This window comes from Stegostoma tigrinum, chromosome 30 (genome assembly GCF_030684315.1).
Source record: "Stegostoma tigrinum isolate sSteTig4 chromosome 30, sSteTig4.hap1, whole genome shotgun sequence".
In the NCBI taxonomy this organism is placed as follows: Eukaryota; Metazoa; Chordata; class Chondrichthyes; order Orectolobiformes; family Stegostomatidae; genus Stegostoma; species Stegostoma tigrinum.
In genome coordinates this window covers 10,909,438-10,932,393 of record NC_081383.1, presented here as the reverse complement: position 1 = coordinate 10,932,393, position 22,956 = coordinate 10,909,438, and the positions used below count along the sequence as shown (strand labels likewise).

The following is a 22,956-nucleotide window of genomic DNA, read 5'->3' as shown; positions in this document are numbered from 1 at the left end:
GCATTTTTTTTTGAAAGTCTCCTATTGCTAATTTAACATTTTACCTGTCAATCTTCATTTCCAAGCCACCTGGGTCAGATCCTTTTTCAGCTGACTGAAATTTGCCCTCTTCCACTCAAGTATCTTCACTTTGACTTTTCCGTGTTCTTTTCGGTAACTATGCTAAACTTAATGATAGTGACACAAAAGTGAAATATTGCTGATTGCGTAAATCTGAAATAAAAACAGAATACGCTGGAAATACTCATCAGCTCAGGCAGTATGGGTACAGACAGAAAAAGATTTTCCATTTGTCAGTTTACATCAGAACAAAAAATATCTCTGATCTGAAATGGTCATTTAATCCCTCCCCACCTATCATAGTGATTACTATTTTCCAACAAAGAAAACTGTCCCATTGAAACCAGCTCCATTTTGATCCTAAGGAATAGATCTGATGCTGTTTCTTTTTGCAGTACTATCTGATCTGATTTCTCCCCTTTCTACAGGATTCTTCATTCCAAAGCTTCCAAATTCTTTATGGATCTTATTCCTCATCGCATGTTGTGCTACGCACCAAATTAGATTCAAGTTCTAATAAAATTTATTTTCTTCCTTTACCTCACTGCTTTACCTGCTGAAGCATAGGACAGAGGCTCCTTTACTCCATAAATACTCCATATTAAAGTTTAAAGAGAAGTAGGCGGCTTTTCAACTGTAGCATGCATAACAGCCAGGACTGATACTTATTGCAAAAGTCCACACACATATACACACACAAAATCAGCACAGCACAGTTCACATCCAGGAACATCCTGTGAAAATGAGGAATAGAAATGGCAAGATTAAGGAACCATGGATGACAGGTGAAATTGTGAAACTAGCCAAGAAGAAAAAGGAAGCATGAGGTCTAGGCGACTGAAGATAGATGAAGCTTTGCAAGAAATCGAGAATGTAGAGCAAATCTGAAGCAAGGGATTAAGAGGCTAAGACAGGACATGAGATATTGCTGGCAAACATGGTTAAAGAAAATCCCAAAGCCTTTTATTCACATATAAAGAGCAAGAGGGTAACTAAAAGGATTAGCCCACTTAAGGACAAAGAAGGAAAGTTATGTGCTGAGTCAGAGAAAATGGGTGACATTCTTAATGAGTACTTTGCATCGGTATTCACCGAGGAGAGGGACATGACGGATGTTGAGGTTAGGGATAGATGTTTGCTTACTCTAGGTCAAGTTGACATAAGGAAGGAGGAGGAAGTGTTGGGTATCCTAAAAGACATTAAGGTGGACAAGTCCCCAGGTCCGGATGGGATCTATCCCAGGTTACTGAGGGAAGCGAGAGGGGAAATAGCTGGGACCTTAATGGATATCTTTGCAGCGTCCTTAGACACGGGTGAGGTCCCAGAGGACTGGAGACTTGCTAATGTTGTCCCCTTGTTTAAGGGCAGCAAGGATAATCCAGGTAATTATCAACTGGTGAGCCTGATGTCAGTGGTAGGGAAGCTACTGGAGAAGATACTGAGGGATAGGATCTATTCCCATTTGGAAGAAAATGGGCTTATCAGTGATAGGCAACATGGTTTTGTGCAGGGAAGGTCATGTCTTACTAACTTAATAGAATTCTTTGAGGACGTGACAAAGTTGATTGATGAGGGAAAGGGTGTAGATGTCATATACATGGACTTCAGTAAGGCATTTGATAAGGTTCCTTATGGCAGGCTGATGGAGAAAGTGAAGTCACATGGGGTCCAGGGTGTGTGAGCTGGATGGATTAAAAACTGGCTAGGCAACAGGAGACAGTAGTAGAAGGGAGTTTTTCCAAATTGGAGACCTGTGACCAGTGGTGTTCCACAGGGATCTGTGCTGGGACCACTGTTGTTTGTGATATATGTAAATGATTTGGAGGAAGGTGTAGGTGGTCTGATCAACAAGTTTGCAGATGACAATAAGATTGATAGAGTAGCAGATAGTGAAGGGGACTGTCAGAGATTACAGCAGAATTGGGCTGATAAATGGCTGATGGAGTTCAATCCAGGCAAATGCGAGGTGATGCATTTTGGAAGATCAAATTCAAGGGCAAACTATACAGTAAATGGAAAAGTCCTAGTGAAAACTGATGAACAGAGAGATCTGGGTGTTCAGGTACATTGTTCCCTGAAGTTGACAACGCAGGTCAATAGGGTGGTCAAGGCGGCATATGGCATGCTTTCCTTCATTGGACAGGGTATTGAGTACAAGAGTTGGCACGTCATGTTGCAGCTGTATAGGACTTTGGTTCAGCCACATATGGAGTACTGTGTACGGTTCTGGTCGCCACATTACCAAAAGGATGTGGACGCTTTGGAGAGGGTGCAGAGGAGGTTCACCAGGATGTTGCCTGGTATGGAGGGTGCTAGCTATGAAGAGAGGTTGAGTAGATTAGGATTATTTTCATTAGAAAGACGGAGATTGAGGGGGGGGAACCTGATTGAGGTCTACAAAATCATGAGGGGTATAGACAGGGTGGATAGCAAAAAGCTTTTTGCCCCCCAGAGTGGGGGACTCAATTACTAGGGGTCATGAGTTCAAAGTGAGAGGAGGAAAGTTTAAGGGAGATATGCGTGGAAAGTTCTTTACACAGAGGGTCGTGGGTGCCTGGAACGTGCTGCCAGCGGAGGTGGTAGACGCAGACACGTTAGCGTTTTTTAAGATATATTTGGACAGGTACACGGATGGGCAGGGAGCAAATGGACACAGACCCTTAGAAAATAGATGACAGGTTAGACAGAGGATCTTGATCGGCGCAGGCTTGGAGGGCTGAAGGGCCTGTTCCTGTGCTGTAATTTTCTTTGTTCTTTGAACAAACTCCCCAATAAGAATTCAGAACAGCAAATGGTCAAAAGTGGGCAAGAAGAACAAAAAAAAACTTCGACAGGTCACAAAGCAGTACAAATGAAATGAAAATCACATGCGTTTTAAAAATATTTACTAATTTCTATCATATTTAGTGGTATATTAAATATTATTGGTAATCTTCAGTTTTATTTGATGCAACACACCCTTAGAGTACTAATACCCACCAAGAATAGTTTTACTCAATTTATACCAAAACACAAGGGAGGTTCATACACAAACTCATGTATGAAAGACAAAAGTCTCAAAACATTTCTATTTAAGGTAAAATGTAATTAGGGAGAAGATACACTATTCAGGCGAAAGAAACTATGCAGAAGTACAAGATGGAGGACATTAGGAACTGCTGTCAACATAAGTGCAATGGGCACAATATGCAATCACAGTTTAAGTAATAGCACAGTCGCATAAAATCAGTGTTGTCAAAGGAAAAGCTTCACATTACATTTTGGTCCAACTGATACATCTTTTAGCCATTGAAATTTCACTTGCATATGCTGCCTTTCTGGAAGGTGTTCTCCCCCCAGCACAATATGCCTTGCCCAAATTCAGGTAGGATTTCTTCAATTTTAATTGTTGCAAACAGTATCCTTGCTCCCTAGCACAGATGAACAAAATCTCTAAAATAGTCTATTGTTGAAGAAGTGCATTCACATGTCATAATAACCCCAAATATTTTCAGGAAAGCAAGAAGCACAACAGAAACCTGGTGAGGCCAGTCAAATAGATATCCTGCCACAGACAATGGCCAGACTTTTTTCTTCTGTTTCTTATCCTAGAAATGACTAAAATGACAAGCCAGCCTGCTGCTAGGAGGGAAAAAAATTAGTGGGAGGAGGTTGCAATGGGACCGATCAGCTCTCCTCCAAGCCATAATCACTGTTCCTTCACTTTTGCTAAGTTACCACAGCACTTGACCACACCACACAGACTGCAGCAGTTCAAAAAAGCAGCTCAAAACCACACTCTTAAGGGCAATCAGGATTGTGTAATAAATGGTGGCCTAGCCAACAATGAATGAATCTCAAAATTGTTATATTGCAGGAGACCATCTGGCCCATTGTGCAGCACCAGTTCTTCATTAGATAATGTCAATCTCCTCGTTTTCCCCATACCGTTGCACAGTATTTCTATCCAAATCTTCATCTAATGCTCTCTTGAATGCCTCAAATAGAATTGCCTCTTCCACATTTCCAGGCAGTGCATTCCATATTTTAACTACATACAGAACATATACCAGGGCAGAATGATATTAGAATTGAAAGAAAACAGCTCAGAGCTCCTTACATTCAAGACGTTAGTGCTTTGCAAACTAACGTGTCCTTTTAGTTTTGGATTGAGCCTAAATTATATGATGTCAAACGTAAAATGTCTCAACTATCAGTGTTACTTTGATTTGGTTAGGCTTCTGGAACTACCAAGTATATCTCTAGCTAATACATATCAGTTATATTACAACATTAACTTGCAGAAAATGTATTACAAATTTTACTTTGAAAATGCTTTGAAAGCCTGAACTAGGTATTATAAGCACGAATGTCAATTGATTCCATATTATCTTCAACCTAGGAGTGTTACGAAGTACAAGGTCAACTCTTCATCGTAATTTTGATAAATTACAGGTTAAAAATGCCCATGAAAATGGTTGAAAATGAACTCGGCCAACTACTACCCCTTCACCTTTTGATTATCAAAGCAATGGGAGGTGCTATCAAACATGCAGAGGGTGGTACGTATATAGAACGAGCTGCCAGAGGAAGTGGAGTAGGCTGGTACATATACAGCATTTGAAAGATATCTGGAAGGAAACATGAATAGGGAAGGTTTTGAGGGATATGGACAAAAAGCTGACAAATGGTACTAGATTAATTTAGGATACCTTGTCAGCATGGGCAGTTTGGACCAAAGGGTCTGTTTCCATGCTGTACATCCACGACTCTAAGCAGCAATGGCACAGTAATTCACTGACTAGCTTACTGATATTCCAACTGGGTTCGACCATAGCCATTCAGCTGCTGACCTTGTTACAGTCTTGGCCCAAACATGAACAAAAAGAGCTGAATCCAGAGGGGAGTTAAATGAGACTACAATTGACATCAAGGAAGCATTTGATCGACTCTGGCTCAAAGAGCTCTAATTAAACAGGAGTCAGTGACGATTGGGGAAAATACTCCTCTGGTTGGAGTCATACCTAGTACAAAAAAGGAAGATGCTGTGGTTGTTGGAGGTCAACCACCTTAGTCCCAGACATCACTGCATGAGTCTCAGGGTATATATTTTAATTAAAATCGGTCCAGGCATGTTATGACTGCTCTGGAGGCGGCAGGACATGAACTTGGATATAGTTTCTCTGGGCAGTATCTTAAGGCCCAACCAAATTCAGCTACTTCATCAGCAACCTTCCTTCTATTATAAAGATCAGAAGTGATGATTTAGAACATCGCAACTTGTCAGGTACTGCAGGAATCCACATCTATATGCGTGAAGACCTGGACAGTAGTCAGGTTTGGTCTGCTAAGAGGCATGTAATATTTGCACTATGCAAGTATCAGCTAAAGATTGTCTTCAAAGAGATGATCTCCTCTTGACATTCAAGAAGATCAGCATTACTATCAACATTTGGATGTTAACACTAAACAGTAACTGAACTGGACTGACAATATGAATCACAAGTTTAGTAATTCTGGACTGAATAACTCACCTCAAGTCCCTAAAGCCTGTCAACCATCTACAAAACACAAGCCAGATGTACGATGGAATACCGTTTACTTGCCTGGATGACTATCGTGCCATACAAAAAGCTCAAAGCTGTTCAGGGAAAGCAGCCAACTTTGATTGGCACTCCACTCACCATCTTCACAGACCCCCAACCATTAGCACCTTGAAGGACAAAGACAGCAGATGCATGGGAAAACCATCACCTGCAAATTCTCATCCAAGCCACAATATTCAAACTCGGAACTATATCACCATCTCTTCAGCGTTGCCTGGTCAGTGTCTTTACTCCCTCCACAACAGCATAGTGAAAGTTTCTGTACCACGTGGATTTCGCTGGTTCAAGTCAGTGACTTGCCATAAATTTGTGAAGGGCAATTCGGGATGGACAATTATTGGCCTAGATAGCAGTGTCACATCGCGTAAAAAGAAAAGAAAAAGACTCATTACAGACGTGAGCATCTTCGCAAAACAAACTAAGTAAATTTTGATGGTTCGCACCAAACTAGGTCAGTGAGTAGATTGCCGAGAACATTAGTCAAGAACAATAACCACACAATTACAGATAGGTTAGCACAAGTTGTTAAAATCGATTTACAAAACGGGTTTAATGTAAATGAGACAGATTCAAAGAATATAGCTTAGATGAAGCCAACATTTTGTGAAGAAATGACGTACAGCAGTAGCCTGATTACATCAGCTAACAAAACGTACCAAAAATTAATCGAAGAAAAAGACAAAAAAGGAAACTTACTCTTGCAGGCCACAGCCGACCCTGCCATTCACAAAAGATGAATTCATCCAAATCTTTCATTGCTTTTGAATCAGCATATCCAGTTTGTTCTAAATCTGGATACTGGGTGGGTGGGGGCGGGGGGGGAGGGAGAAAAAGAACAAACCTCAGTTTGATGCTTCTTTGTATTTAAACTGTTAGTTCACAGCCATCCAACAACATTTATGTTGTACATCAGTAATAAAGAGAATTACTGCAATTCTTATGTACTGGCATAAAGGATATTCACAAAAGTCCCATTTCATAAACAGTAAAATTTGTTAGAAAAAAACTTTACACAATTGTTATTCAATGGGTATAGATTCCAGAGGAAATAAATAGTTTTATTTCAGTCAAATAGTCCGCTATTCAAATTTTGGTTTGAAAGGACTCTTGCAGCACAGCGGTACGCGCCTATCGCTGAGCAAAACAACCCATGTAACAGTGCCATCTGCTGCAGAATTGTGTAATAACATCTGAAGAGGTCGCTTAAAAATATCTACAGGAACACAAAATTAAATGTTAAGCAAACCGAATAAAACGGGTTAAATACAACAATAAAATCATACTTTGAACAAATCTGTCAACTTCAATAGAAGCAATGTACCCATGAATACATGTAAAATGAATTAATTTTTCACTGAATTCAAATCTATATAAAATATAGTACAAAGATAAAAGGAAACAGTTCAAAAATTCACCAAGTACCCTATAATAATCATGAACCAGCTGCTAAAGAAATGCTTTCAGCATGACATTAAAAATTGTAAAGACTCATCTGAAAACATATATAACAGATGCTGAGACAAACTGCTGACTACAGAATATTATAAATCCTTGTGCAAATGATTTTACCCATACTTACGCCAATCTGCCAAAAATTTGGAGACAAAAGCGATTGTTTGTTCCAGAAAATGGAAGTAAATATCTTAAGAACAATGAGATCTGTAGAGTCAAATGCTAAAGATGGAAATTTCACTATTTTTAGTAAAGATGGCAAGATTGTGAGACAAGGATCTTATTTTGAACTATGAGGCACCCATCAAGGGGCAATAAATATTGAAAGAAGGGAGCACAGGCTTCAAAGCAGGAACCCTTGAGGGAATTATTTTAAGATGCTCTATGATACTTTTTGAAATGAAACATCTGCCGGATTGGGTTGGCACAGGGAAGACCACAGTTTGTACAAAATCCAGCCAAAGAAATGTGGTGAGTAGATTTGATTTCATAGACAGGAGAGCATACAATAGTAATTTTGGCCCAAATGCTGTGTTGTTTGCCATGATGATTGGATTTTTTAAAAATCCAAAGAGCATTGAAGGGGCTTTTTGCTTCAGGATATCCCAGGTTCTTTGAAAGGGTTTTCACCATTCCCCTACTGTTTTTCCACTTTGCAAAACCAACATATCAATATTTTGAAAGGTCTAGTGAATCTCCGGCGACTATTCTATCAAATAGGCAATTTCAAGTAATAAAACTAATATAATCCAATTTGTGAACAATATCTGACAACTATCTTAAACCTATACTCTTTGGTCACTAATCGTGCAAGTTTCCTCCTATCTGCAATCAAAATTCTTCATAATACTGGAAGATTAATTAGAAGTCTTCCTCAAGTTCAGCAAAGAGGAAGGAAATTGATTTTGGACTGCAATGTATGAACTTGAAATGTCACAATTCAACTTCACTATTTCCAAATATTGACTGATGTGATTACTTAACCAGCATTTTCACATTTTGTATCTTAATAAAAATTAAGATTTGGGGGATTAAATATTTTCTTTTATACCTCCAATTGTAGATAGCTGCTAAAATATTGTAACAATGTTAATGATCCAGGTCCTCATCAAGAAAGACGGGTCCCAGTAATCTACATCTTTCAACATGAGTAGTCGCAGAAATTACCATAGAATTCTATGATAGCAATTAATGGCTGGACACAGAGGCATTATGTTCAATTAAATAGCCCACAAATTGTTGAAATCTGAGAAAACAGATCATATATTCAGAAAAGTTACAAATCCATTCTGAAAATTTCCATAATCATTTGAAATGTTGACAAACTAGAATTCATTCTTTAAAAAATAGTGCCTAAAATGTTGGACTCTGAGTCAATGAAGTGTCTAGTCAATTAGTTCTCATTAATAAAGTACCATGCACTGAAAGAACTGAATTTTATCCTGTTGATCGTGTGCCTACATAAACAAATGGCAACTCATCAGTATGTGAGACTATTTATGTTGCAAGTCAGGTACAATGAAACTGGCCATAAATACCCTCAATGGGTGTGTGTATGTTGACATCAGATAAGGATTACATTGGGTTCAGCTGGGCAACCTGCTAGATTCAGGCAAGCAAAATGGTGCTAAGCCCAAATGAGATGATATCTCAAGATCCGAGCACTGTTTTTGAAAAAGAGAGAAAAGCAAAATGAAACCAGAAAAATAAATCTCTGCAAAAGCTCAAATGGATGAAAATACACATTCAGTATTTTGTAGAACAACCAAACTAACACAGCTGCGAGTCCAGCTTAATGGATCTGGTTGCATTGAGGCAGGAATTTCAAAAATGGGAAACCACATTTGAAAATCAGCAACTAAATCTTACAAAAACAATTTGAATAACCTGCACCTTTCTTGCAGGCAGTTTCTATACAGCTCTGCACGATACCACAAAATTTAGAATTTCTTTAGTACAGCTATTTATTTCACAGCATTATAAATTACCTGGAGGTTGTAGCTGCCATAGAATAAATCTGTACCCTACCCAATATAGTGGCTTATTGCATCCACAATCCAGTAAAACCTATCAGCTATAACATTTTAAACTACAAATAACACACAAAACCAACGTTTCATACTACGGTAATAGGAATTGCTGATACTGGAGAATCTGAGATAACAGGGTGTAGAGCTGGATGAACACAGCAGGTCAAGCAGCATCAGAGGGGCAGGAAAGCTGGCATTTCAGGTCTGGACCCTTCTGAAATGTCAGCTTTCCTGCTCCTCTGATACTGTTTGGCCTGCTGTGTTCATCCAGCTCTACACCTTGTTGCCTCTGTTTTATACCAATCTCCCAATTTTTTTTACGGTGTAAAACGCTCAGGAGTTAGAGAATCATAACTGCTATCCCAATTGTGAAAAAGTATTCATGGGTTTGCTCTTGTGGAAAGAGGGATGTTAATGTATTATATTGGATTCTCTCAGTATGGTGAAAGTTGTAGTAATTACCTTGGGCAAGCTAAAACAAAAGCAAAATATTGCAAGCATTGGATGGAAAAAGCAGGAATTGCTGGAAATACTCAGCAGGTTTGGCAGTGTAAGAAATAGGAAACGCAAATGACTATTTTTTAATATCAATAATCCTTCATCACATCTAAAGAGGAACAATTAATTTTGTTCATCTCTCCACAGATGCTGCTAGCCTGAGCATTAGCATTTGGACAGCCTTATCGTCTAGTATATCCATTGCTTATCATTTCCAAATGATGCAAAAAACTCATTCAATACGTTCTTTGGGGCATGCCAGGAACAGCATGGGGAATAGTTAAGAATTGGATGTTTAGGTGAACTGAGACACGGCATGTGATAGATGCTGAACAGCAGAACCAGTCAAATGATCTCACATCTAGATAATCAGATCAAAGTCTTGCTGCATCCAGTTAAGATGGCAGTGAACAATGAAAAAAAAAACTTAATAAAAACCGTAAGAACTGCAGATGCTGTGAATCAGGAACAAAAACAAAAGTTGCTGGAAAAGCTCAGTAGGTCTGGCAGCATCTGTGAAGGAAAAAATAAGTTAACGTTTCGGATCCAGTGATCATTCCTCAGAAATGCTAGCAGCTGGGAAAACATCAGTTTATATATAGAAAATAGGGAGGGATAATGGTGGGGTAGGGAGTAAACTATAGAATAGAGCCCAAACAGAGAGAGAACAGTTGAACAGACAAAAAAAGTTGATAACGATCTGGCTGGGATGGTGAATAGTCGTTAATGGGGACTGTTAGTGACTAAAAATTAGGTGGTGTGTAATGGCAGGCGATGTGATAACAAGGCCTGGTTGGTGGGGTAGGGGGGCTAGGACATGGGAGAATTCAGGCCCTAAAATTATTGAGTTTGATATTGAGTCCAGAGGGCTGTAGGGCTCCCAAGCAAAAAAAATGAGGTGTTGTCCTTCCGGCTTGCGCTGAGCTTTGCTGGAACACTGCAGCAAGCCAGAGTCAGAGTAGTTGGCCAGGGAACAGGGTGGTGTGTTAAAGTGGCAGGCAACAAGTAGCTCAGCGTCTTTTCTGCAAAGTGGTCACCCTGTCAATGTTTTGTTTCCCCGAAGTAGAGGACACCACATTGTGAACAGCAAATGCAGTAATAAGATTCTGGAAAATACAGATGAAGTGCTGCTTCACCCTGAAGGTATATTTGGGCCCTTGGATACTGGGGAGGCAGGAGGTAAATGGGCAGGTGTTGCACCCTTGCTGGTTACAGGAGAAGGTGCCATTGGCCTGTGGCGGAAGGTGTTAGGGATGAAGAAATTGTGGACTAGGTTGTCCTGGAGGGAATGGTCCCTGTGGAAGGCAAACAAGGGAGTGGAGGGGATTGTGTGTCTGGTGGGGGCATCTCACTAGAGGTGGTAGAATGGTGTCTGATGATCTTTTGGATGTGGATGCTGGTGGGATGGTAGATAAGGACAAGGGGAATCCTATCGCTGTTGTGGGAGGGAAGAGAAGAGGTGAGGGCAGAAGTGCGGGAGATGCATTGGACCAGGTTGACAATGGTACTGGGGAATCCTTTTTGGAGGAAGATGATGCAAATTTCAGAGGGTCCCTTGAAGTTGGCCTCACCTTAACATATATGACAGAGACAGAAGAACTGACATAACGGCTTAGAATCTTGGCAGGAAGCAGTTCAGAAGAAAAATCTTAATCTGATCCGTTAATAAAACAATCGGAAATTTTACAGCATGGTAGATACCAAGTCAAACAGATTTGAAAAGGAATTGGTCAATTACAATAAGATAGAAAATGTTACAATAAGATAGAAAATGTCATACTATGGGAAGAATGGGGAATTGGCACTTATTGAGTTGCTCTTATGGAGATCCAACACATAATGGGCTGAATGGTCTCCTCCTAACTGTTCTATGATTCTAGCTCTGCTTCAGCTTGGGATTCCCACCACAGATGTTGGTTTTGAGCTAACTTAATTTCATCAGGGGACTGCTGAATAACTGGCTACAGGGAGGCCAAGAGGCCTGAAAAATATCCTAAATATTGTACAGAAGATTTTTCCACCCGGAAATTAATGGAAAATCTATTTGCTTGCATGTGTAACTCTAAAACAAGTAAAAAAAAAAATCATAAGGCATACAGCATGTTTGACAGGCACCCACCTATGACTTTAAAGGTTTCATTTCTTTCACCAATGGTGCAATATTCACACTGTAGTCATGCAGCAACTCACCAATGCTTTTTCAATAGTACTTCCTAAACCACTGACTTTTCAGTTTAGATGGGTGATCAATCAGTTGCAAGGGAATACCATGCCTTCCAACATTCCCTTCACATAACACCATGTCTTGATTTGGAAATATTGTTGCTATTGTTTCATCATGGAGTCAAAATCCAAGAACTCATTTGCCAACAGACCTAGAGTATACACTACAGGGATTGGAGCATTTTACATGGTAATTACTAACCTTTTCGCGAGGGCAATTTGGATGGACAAGAAATCCAGGTTTGTTAGCTTTGATACTTTGTTTTCCATCTTTAATTCAATCAAATTCTCAGTGGCATTACAATCAAATAAATATGTTATTATTGTTCTTGACAAAAGTGTGTGAAATTTTAAAAAATTGAAACAAGTTTTCCCACTGGCTGGTATGGTACAGTAGAATTTTTCACATGAGAAATACTGGTATGCAAAACCATTGTCATTAGAATTCAATTCTTGCACCTTGAGGTTGTTTAAAATATACCTACAACATGCTGTGTTTTTCTTTTCCCAGGTACAGTACTCAAAAATGTTCAATTAATCCTTTCCTCCAGAACCAGAACAAACTTCCAGAAAAAGGTCACTGAAGTACAATTCAAGTTACTTCAATGCAAAATGATCAAATAAGTTAAACATGATATGTGGGGTTTTAGGTTTCCACACTCATGCACATTGGATCTACATTTACATTTAATGTCTCATGAGACTTATCCCAAGGGATATTTTTAAATGGTTCCTGCCCACTATAGTGGGAGGGCTCATTTAGAGTTTTTCCCCATTTAGACTTGGTGACGGCATCAGCTTCTCTCTCTCTCCCAATAGCACTTTGTCCTTGGGTTTGGAACGTGCCAGACTACACTATTAGTCATTGACAGCTTCATGCACGAGAGCATCGTTCACAACCTTCCAGCAACAATTGATATTGGTTTTGGTATGCATCCCTAAGAACAGCGTACAGCACGAAGCCCTGTGTTGAGATAACTGCTCAGATTGAACCTTGACAAAAGCCAGTGTACACATTCCAGGCGTTCTTGCAAATGCAGAGTCTGGGAGCTGAATAACAAGCCTCTTCACCATTGTAGCACCTTGAGGTGGAGCTGTGACACTAGTTGTGGAAAAAGGACCAGGCACTTTCAGTCCAGCAACAATGTGATGCTACATTGAAAATTCTGGCACTGAGATATTCTGCCAAATGACCAGTCTGCTCAGAGAGCAACCCAACATACTTCATCTCCTTTTCTGCAGTGTTTAAGAGGACTTTTTGTACTGACCACTGTCCAATTGTGGCTACAAGTTAAACATTTCTTTTTGGCATGTGCCAAACCAAGTGTATGGGGTTTTGTGAAAATGCCTCATCTCCATGGGTCAGTGATTCTTTTTGGGATGTTGTACTCCAGGTACTCTGCTACCTCATCCAGTTAGCTGCCTTCATGTGAACATAGATGGTGATCACAAATTCAAAATTTAGTGACATTCCTGAAAATTACAACTTTAAGTGAAAAGACTTAAGTGGGTCGTACTCTCCCATTAAAACAAGCGTAAAAGTTAGTTTCTGAAGGAGAATCTTCATCAGGAAAAAGAAGAACATTTTCATACTTAAATTGAAATAATTTACATTGCTAAATTCTTGCTTTTTTATTTAATCTATTTTTCTAAACAATATTTTCAGAGATGTTATTACACATCTCTTGAGCAGCTGGCACTTGAATTCAGACCACCCGGTCCAGGGTAGAGACAGTACCACGTAACCACAAGAGGGCCCTTATTTTGGTAAGCAAGATAACTTATATTTGAGAGATAGTAGGAACTGCAGATGCTGGAGATTCTGAGATTACAAGGTGTTGAGCTGGATGAACACAGCAGGCCAAGCAGCATCACAGGAGCAGGACAGCTGACGTTTTGGGCCTAGGCCCTTCTTCAGAAATGGGGGAGGGAAGGCAGTTCTGAAATAAATAGGGAGGGCGGGGGGGGGGGGGGGGGGGAGGCGGATAGAAGACAGAACATAGAACATAGAACAGTACAGCACAGAACAGGCCCTTCAGCCCACAATGTTGTGCCGACCATTGATCCTCATGTATGCACCCTCAAATTTCTGTGACCATATACATGTCCAGCAGTCTCTTAAATGACCCCAATGACCTTGCTTCCACAACTGCTGCTGGCAACGCATTCCATGCTCTCACAACTCTCTGTGAGAAGAACCTGCCTCTGACATCCCCTCTATACTTTCCACCAACCAGCTTAAAACTATGACCCCTCGTGCTAGCCATTTCTGCCCTGGGAAATAGTCTCTGGCTATCAACTCTATCTATGCCTCTCATTATCTTGTATACCTCAATTAGGTCCCCTCTCCTCCTCCTTTTCTCCAATGAAAAGAGACCAAGCTCAGTCAACCTCTCTTCATAAGATAAGCCCTCCAGTCCAGGCAGCATCCTGGTAAACCTCCTCTGAACCCTCTCCAAAGCATCCACATCTTTCCTATAATATGGCGCCCAGAACTGGACGCAGTATTCCAAGTGCGGTCTAACCAAAGTTTTATAGAGCTGCAACAAGATCTCACAACTCTTAAACTCAATCCCCCTGTTAATGAAAGCCAAAACACCATATGCTTTCGAAACAACCCTGTCCACTTGGGTGGCCATTTTAAGAGATCTATGTATCTGCACACCAAGATCCCTCTGTTCCTCCACGCTGCCAAGAATCCTATCCTTAATCCTGTACTCAGCTTTCAAATTCGACCTTCCAAAATGCATCACCTCGCATTTATCCAGGTTGAACTCCATCTGCCACCTCTCAGCCCATCTCTGCAACCTGTCAATGTCCCGCTGCAGCCTACAACAGCCCTCTATACTGTCAACGACACCTCCGACCTTTGTGTCGTCTGCAAACTTGCTGACCCATCCTTCAATCCCCTCATCCAAGTCACAGATAGGGGAGATTATAGGTGGAGAGGAGACAGACCAGTCAAAGAGGAGATTACGAGAGAGTTGCAGTGGGAGAGAGATCCACTGAGGTTTTTCCAGAGGGTAACTTCTTCAGGGTAGGCATCCTGAGAAGAGACTTTGCAGTGGGCTTAAAATAGTTTCAGAGACAGTAGGAACTGAAGATGCTGGATAAACTATCATCTCCTCTATCCATCTTCTATCCACCTCCCCCTCTCTACCTATGACTCATTTTTCTCCAAAAAGCATTGTCAACCCGAACACAAAATTTCAATGTATGAAAGTTTCAAAAAAGCCATGAAAGAAAGTATTTATTTTTCTAAAAAGATCATCTTCATCATACTTTGAATCTTGGATGCCAAGACAGGACATTCACTCATTTACTAATCATTTCCATTCTACCAACTATTCACTACTTCCACAGGGGCCCTCATAGTTGAGTTCAAGAATCCCTCCCCTGAGCTAGTCCAGGTTCAAGTCTCACCTGGCATGGAGGTGTGTCATAACATATCCAGGTAGGTTAACTAATTTCACAGCCTCCAAGATTGTCAACAGCAGACAAAAGTCACCTATGTTAGCCACCATTAGTTTATAAAGCTGTATCACTACCATTTCACTCAGGTTCACTGCTGCTTCTGTGAATTGTCTGACATTCACTCCAAGTTGGACTACAATTTCCTCCACTGTCTCCAGTTTCTATCAAAAGACCTCTTCTTTAGTCACCTATTTCATTAGCTGTAATCTCCTGCTCCTACCCTACCATCTCAGGCTGAACCAGCCAACTCACTACTTAAAATGTCCTAATCAACTTCTAGTTGAGCTACCAACCTCATTACTTCCATTATAAAAGGCTATTTATTTGTATCTCCATGTTGTCAATTTCCATTTACAGGTGCTAAAACACTCATTAACACTTTTTAACCTCCAGAAATGAGCATTTTTCTGGTCAGTCACCCATTTTCCTGTTCCATTAACTTGGACTCATCCAAAGCATCGCTGACAATACCATAACCTGCTGCTCTTTCTTAAAAAAAAACCATGGGCTCACTGACTATGTTCCCTGATAAAGATGGCAAGAAAGGAAAGATTCACAGGTTTAGCATCTTGAAGGTAAACAAACTGTCAGGCTGTCAAGGGAAACAAGTGAAGAAAGTACAGGAGGTTCTGAAAATTATTTTCCAATATATTCACTGGTTAATGTAGACCATAAAGCTTATGGTTGTCAAGAAGGGATACACGAAGTGGCTACTGGCTAGTCAGGCAAACTGCAGTGATGAGGAGATAAATTGTTGAAGAGTAGTCTGATAAGAATTAACTAGAAAGACATATTTAGCATTATTTTAAATAAAGCTCGTGTCTAAAGTAACGACCAGTTCAAAACTAAACAGATTCGGTGATGGCGAATGAAGGTGACTCTTTTTGATACCATAAGCTTTACTAAAATTCATAATTCTACAGAAGGCTCATCAGAAAAGAAAAATTCCATAAAATCCAAGGAAAAGCTCAAGTTAGATCCAGGTTAGCTCAATGACAGGAAGCAGTTGACTGGCGTTATTTTGTGACTAGAAGACAGTTTTAAATGCCATTTCACAAGGCACAGGACCAGATCCACTGCAGATCACAGCATAAGTGTATAATTAAGATCAAAGCATAGAAAGCATCATTTAATATTTATTCATTGCCAAACACAAGATTTTGTGGTTTAGAGTGAGGCAAAAAGATAGCAATGGACTGTTCAGGTGGATTAATAACTAGCACACGGGTTGCCTTATGAGGAGTTTGTATTTGCATTTTTTAGTATGGATGTGGGTATCACTTGTTACATCAAGATTTATTATCCATTTCTAAATTGCCTTTGAAACAGTGGTACTGGGTCACCCTTTATGAACTGGAAGTATTAGTAAGCCATTTAGGCCATGGCTAATTTGATTACAGCCTCACTCTTCTTGCCAATATACTCACTATAACCTTGATTCCCTGTTGATCAAGAACTTATCCAAATCATTATTAAAGTATTCAATGACTTTGCACCGATTATTCTCTTGGAAAGAGAAATTTGCAAATCCCAGAAATAAATTCTATTCAACTAAGAACTCCTCCCCACCTAGCCCCATATGGAACCTTGTCAAACGCTTTGCTAAAGTTCATGTAAACAATTTCTACCACTCTGCCCTCAGTCTATATGGTTACTTCCTTTAAAAAAACCCCAGACAAGTTGGACAGGCATGATTTTCCTCACACAAAGCCATAAAATGAGATTAGTGACTACTGTGGACATGATAGTCTGATGTTGGGGGGGGGATCTGGAGCAGGTTTTCAAGTGGCTGGAAGAACACAGCAAGCCAGGCAGCATCTGGAGGAACAGTATTACCCTTCTTCAGGACTGGATAGGTTGAAATGAGTAAGGAAGGCAGAGAAATTAAAGCGATCAATGTAACGTTGACTGTTCTCGTGCACAGGTCAAGAGCAGGTAAAAAGCCCAAGGATGAGGATCGTTTTGAAGCTGTGAGTTGGAGGCAGGGGAAGGCATTCACAGGATGGGGAGATGACCCTTGTCCAAAGTAGTAAGCATGGAGACAAAAGCAATGGAAGAAGAGTTCAATGTCATGTTGTACCTGAGTATCATAAAGGTGGGGAAGCAGAGGGATGAATCTAAGACCTTTGCTGAAAACAGAACGTTCAGCAGAGAGCGCGTAAGAGGGGACAATAAATACATGACAGGTGGAGGAGTTGGGAGAGGGGATGGAGTCAGAGGGCTTCTTTAGCTTTACTGGCTTAAAGAAGCTCGTTGATCTCTTCTCTAACTGCACCTAAAGTACCCACTCCTTTGTCCACCCCTTTTGGCTCAATTACCACCACAGGCATTTCCTCAAATTCAATCTGTTTCCCTGCAAGGGCTTTGGGAGCCTTACCTGTATAATTGTTACCCTATTGTTGGGGTCTACATTTTTCAGAGAGCTTTAAGTTTAATCAGTGCAGCTCGTTTGGACAGTTTTGCTAATTCCATGAGGACCCTTACCTGTTCCTTATGTTGTATGTGCACAGTACACCACAAAAGCATACCTGCTACCTATACTGGCCCTCTGGTTCTTGGGTAGCTCCAGTGCCTTTGTTAAGCCTTACAGCTCTGATACCTGGGCTGAATACATTCCAGAGATCTGCTCTCCTGCTTTCAAGTTTCTCTCTGCGTCTACAACATTGCAGGGCATAGAATGTAGCAAATTTTGGAACAAGTTATGGAAACATTAATTGGAAAAAAAAGTTAACAATTTGAGCAGATCATCTCACAAACATCAAGGGGAGGGGAACACGAGTGTTTGAGAGAAATCAATTGGAAGAGAGTGGCACTACATTCCTCTCATGCTTTCTAGACCCATTACAAATAACTTCATCATTCCACCTCCTTCCAACTGTTCTTCAGCAATAGTGCCACTCTCTTCCCATTGATTTCTCTCAAACACTCGTGTTCCCCTCCCCTTGATGTTTGTGAGATGATCTGCTCAAATTGTTAACTTTTTTTTCCAGTTAATGTTTCCATAACTTGTTCCAAAATTTGCTACATTCTATCATCCATAACCTCTGAATATTACAAGTTAAGATTTATGCTCCTTAATTTGATTTATCCTCCAGTCTCCAGCTGCAGATCCCATCACTCAATAAGAAGTAAAATAACATCATACATGGCCTTAAAATGCAAGTGTTCTTGCCAGACTGCTTTTATGGCCAATGAATCTTGAAGGAGGCTCCAGTTCAAACAATAAACGTGAGGTCAGATTGATTAGTGGATTTTGATCCCTCTATGGTTTAGTTGCCACATTAGAATTCCTAGAATGTAGTATGGGTTTTCATCATTCGGCAGCTGTGATGCAGCCCTAGGGCCGTCTTAAAGTTGCACCTGCTTTAACGCATGTTGTTGGGGCTCCAGGGCCCAGGTAATTTGCTAATTAGCAGTCTGGCAGGAGCTACTTTATTTTCAAAGTTGCATTATCTAATAAATTTCACCGTTCAGTAAGGTATCCATCAGTTTACTTTGTTGTTTGTAAGTACATAGTCTGTTTAAAATAAACATTTCTAAATGAAAAGTGCCCAGTTTCCCTTGTATCACGAAGTTCCTACAATTTCAGGCATGTTGAGTCCAATGTTAGAGGCTAATTTACTTGAGCGATGAATTTAGTGAAATCGCTATGGCTTTACATTTACTACAGAAAACACGTTCACATACAGGACGAGACTGAATAAATAACAAGTTAAAAGCAACTGATTTAAAAAAAACTTCAGACATCCACGAATCAGAAGTTACTGGAAACCCAAAACCTCGTGGTGGAGACTTTAAAGGTCCTCTAACGTACCGGTGAAGTCTTCATTCTTTCTCGAAAAGCAAGAAGAAAATACAGCCCGATTGTTCCCACCCCCGTGACGTCGGAAGGACTTTATAAAAGGCCACCAGCAATGATTTCTGGTGGAAATAGTTTGAAAACACAAACATAGTGCATCCGTAAAAGTACAATTAACAACACCCGCCCCCAATAAAGTCAGGAAAGGGTTACCCATTTGTCCTCGGCCACCGGGGGAGGGTGAATATAACGCTGTGGAGAGGAATGCGAAAGCATCTTCCCCTCCTCCTTCCCAGCAGAAACTCGACAATTCACTCCGGCACCACAGACACGCAACAACTTATCTGCTCTTTACCTTCTCCGGGCGCGCGCGACACACACACACACACCCACAATCGTTTCCCCTCCGGATGAAGCCGGGCGTTCAAGTACCCCCCGGTCTTCTTATACTTTTCAACCAACTCTTTCACTTTTCCCTACCGTCGTCGTCGGAGTAACGACCAAGTTCCGATTGCAGAAAATGGACAGGGAAGAGGAGAGCAGCCGCCCAGCCACTTCCGGGATCAAGGGTCAGCCTCGGACCCGGACCCCGCCCAGCGCCACGCATTTTTAAAAAATTACGTCATAAAACAGTCACCCAACGGCATTCGACGTGCCACGTGACTGCAGCCTTGTCTTTGAAAAGTCTATTTATTTGGCAATATTTCCATCCTGGTTGCAGAAATTAAAGTTAGATTTAGATGTTAAATGTTGTTCATTCATTGATGGGGTATGACCATCGCTGGCTGGATCAGTATTTATCCATCCCTAATCATGAGTCAACCACGTTGCTGTGTGTCTGCAGTTACATGTAGACCAGACCAGGTAAGGATGGTAGTTTCCTTCCCTAAAGGACATTTGTGAACCAGGTGGGTTTTTTCCAGCAATCAGCAATGGATTCATAATTGTGAGAGATTAGAAATGTTGTTTCTGCAGCTAAGGATGAATGGTGGGCTCTTGCAAAAGAAGACCATTATAGTCACAAGATTTTGTAGAAGTTTATCATTAACCAGAGATTAGGTTCTGCGAAGGCGGCAGTTATCACGACCAGAAATGTTGTTTCTGCAGACAAGAATGTGGTAGAGATAAGGATGTTGTAGCAGATGTTTATTTCTGCAAACCTGACGATTTGCACGTATAGCATGTCTAGCGCTCTTTAGGATAGCCAAATAAGGATTGCAGTAAACGAGGGGATGGGGCCTTCGGCCGGCAAATAAACGAGGGTGGTCCGATAGGATAGGGAATGATAGGATAAGAGAAGACCAATGGGAGCAGGGAGGTGTGATTCTGCAACTTGTAAACTGTATAAGAATGTTTAACATGCTTTGTAGTGTGTGCCTGTCTAGCAGACACCCTTTCTTGCAAGATCGTGCAGAATAAAATTGTCTTGTTTCCAAGGCTTTGTCTCAGGCTGAGTTTGTGAGCGGGTAATGTTTCTCACAATTTGGGGCTCGTCCGGGATCGGACACTCCAGCCGCTCGACACTCTTGGGACGACGGGGAAGGTGCGACTCGCCGATTTCGGCGATCTCAAACTCCCTTGTTTGTCGTTTGCGGTTTGGGCGAGTGCGATCCGGACTGGGAGACCCTGGAAACAAGACGGGTAGACGCGGCGGGTCCGGTCATGTAACTTCTGCACAAGACCCGGGTCAGGAAAGGTCTTAAAGATCTGTCTGGGCGACTGGGGGAGCAGCGGTATTTGCTGCAGGTATTGCCGCGGGGAAGAGTTGTAATGACCAGGTAACTCCATGCACGGACCAAGGTAAGAAAACTGACCTTTAAGTATTGCCTTGGTGGTCGTGGATGTACGGAAAGTACGGGGAATTGGTGAAATATAAAAAGTATATAATTGGACAAGTAAGGTGTCTGCCTGATCTGAGCACCCACCCTTAGACCGGTTGTTAAGAGGGGAAATCCCCCACGCGAAGGTCAGGACCCTGAAGTGGGTGTGGAAGAAGGCGCCACCGAATCTCGACAAGATTAATTAAATTAGCAACAATGGGAGACAAGGGTAGTTGCCTGAGTAGTGATTGATCTGCAAATAACATCAAAAGGAATATATTCCGCCCAACAGCCCTTTGGAGAGAATGTTGGGCAGTTGAGAATACAGCTCCCGGACGTGGGAGAAAGACAAGACTACAATGATAAATTATTGTTGTTTTGTTTGGTCTAGAGAAAGCATTAAGGTACCTGATTTTTTTTTTGGCCCAAATATGGATCTGACGAAGATTGGCTGTGCCAATACCTATACGTCAATCGGAAAGAACCATTCAGTCAGAAAGAGTCAGATTATGCAGCTTGTTGGATAGGAGGTGCGAAGGTAGGACTATATCCTATGAGTGCAGAAGGATCAGGGGGAGGACAGGGAAAGGACGAACAAGAAAAACCACAGTGGGATCCCCTAACACGTTTGCCGCCTCCATATCCCCCCTCCTCCCCACTGACGGCCATGAGTAGCCTCGACAACCAGCCCACGGCCCCAGAACTAACCCCAAACACCTGAAAAAGAGACGAACTCTGAGGTAAAAGACGCGGAACCTAGAGGGCCCAGAATTACACAATCTACCCCATGTAAGGGAGTGGCAGAAACAAAGGAAAAGGAAAAATTATACCCTTTTAGGGAGGTCCCGATTGGGGATGGTGAAATTGGATATGTGAATGCTCCCTTAACCAGTAGTGAAGTTAGGATCTTTAAGAAAGAAATGAAAAGTTTAATAGAGGATCCGGTCGGACTGGCCGAACAGTTAGATCAATTCCTAGGACCCAATTTATATACCTGGGGAGAACTGTTGGCAATTCTAGGAACTCTATTTTCGGGGGAAGAACGAGGTATGATTAGGAGGGCGACCTTACAGGAGTGGAACAAAAAAGGCAACCAGCGGGACTAAACGTAGTCCCGGCAGACCAGAAATTCCTGAATGCCGATCCTCACTGGAATAATAAAAGAACAAACGATAGAGAATCAATGCGGGATCTGAGGGAAATGGTAATATTGGGAATTAAAGAGGCAGCACCCAGATCGCAAAACTTTGCTAAAGCCTTCGAAGTACGACAGGAGAAGGATGAAACTCCTTCTACATTTCTTCAAAGGCTCAAGGAGGCCACAAGGAAGTATTCGGGGTTGGATCCTGATGATCCGGTAGCTCAGGGACTCTTAAAGGTCCAGTTTGTAACTAAATCGTGGCTGGACATACAAAAGAAATAACAGAAAATAGATGGATGGAGTGAGAGACAGATGGAGGAATTACTATGAGAGGCACAGAAGCTATATGTAAAAAGGGAGTACGAGAAGCAGAAACAAATAGCAAAAATGATGGTCGCTGCCATTAAAGAAGTAACAAAGAAAGAAAGAATTGAACAGAGAACACTGAGGCAGAAAGAGAGACAAAGCGAAGAGGCAGATACTAGACGCGGGAAACGACAGGCAGGATGTTACCATTGTTGAAGACTGGGACATTTTAAGCAGGAATGCCCAGAGTTAACACGGGAAAGAGAAACGGTCTCCCTAATGGCCCTCGATGAGGATTAGGGGAGTCAGGGGTTCCTTCCTCCTAAGGCCCACCAGGAACCCTTGATAAACTTAAAAGTGGGACCTGAAGGGGAGGAGGTAGTAATCTTGATGGACACCGGTGCGGCACGGTCATCCCTAAGTTTTATACCTACTAGCGAGTTAAATTGACTAATGAGTATCTCAGGGTTTCCGGAGTAAAAGGCGAAGGATTCCCAGTGCCTATTTTTGAGCCAACCCTAATTAGAAACGATGATAAGGAAGTGACAGGACAATTACTATCCATTCC

At 41.3% G+C, this 22,956-nt stretch overlaps 1 protein-coding gene across 1 annotated transcript in view; it reads right to left on the bottom strand.

The window, feature by feature from the left end:
- LOC125465742 (PWWP domain-containing DNA repair factor 3A-like) overlaps window positions 1-19,469 on the bottom strand; it is a 56,383-nt gene extending 36,914 nt beyond the window's left edge. The window contains exons 1-2 of the mRNA XM_048559520.2: window positions 19,335-19,469; window positions 6,342-6,443 (exon numbers count right to left, since the gene is read on the bottom strand). Of these exons, the coding sequence (XP_048415477.2) occupies window positions 6,342-6,443; window positions 19,335-19,397 (165 nt within the window). The 5' untranslated portion in view covers window positions 19,398-19,469. The remainder of the gene's footprint in view (window positions 1-6,341; window positions 6,444-19,334) is intronic.
- Between the last annotated feature and the right edge of the window lie 3,487 nt (window positions 19,470-22,956).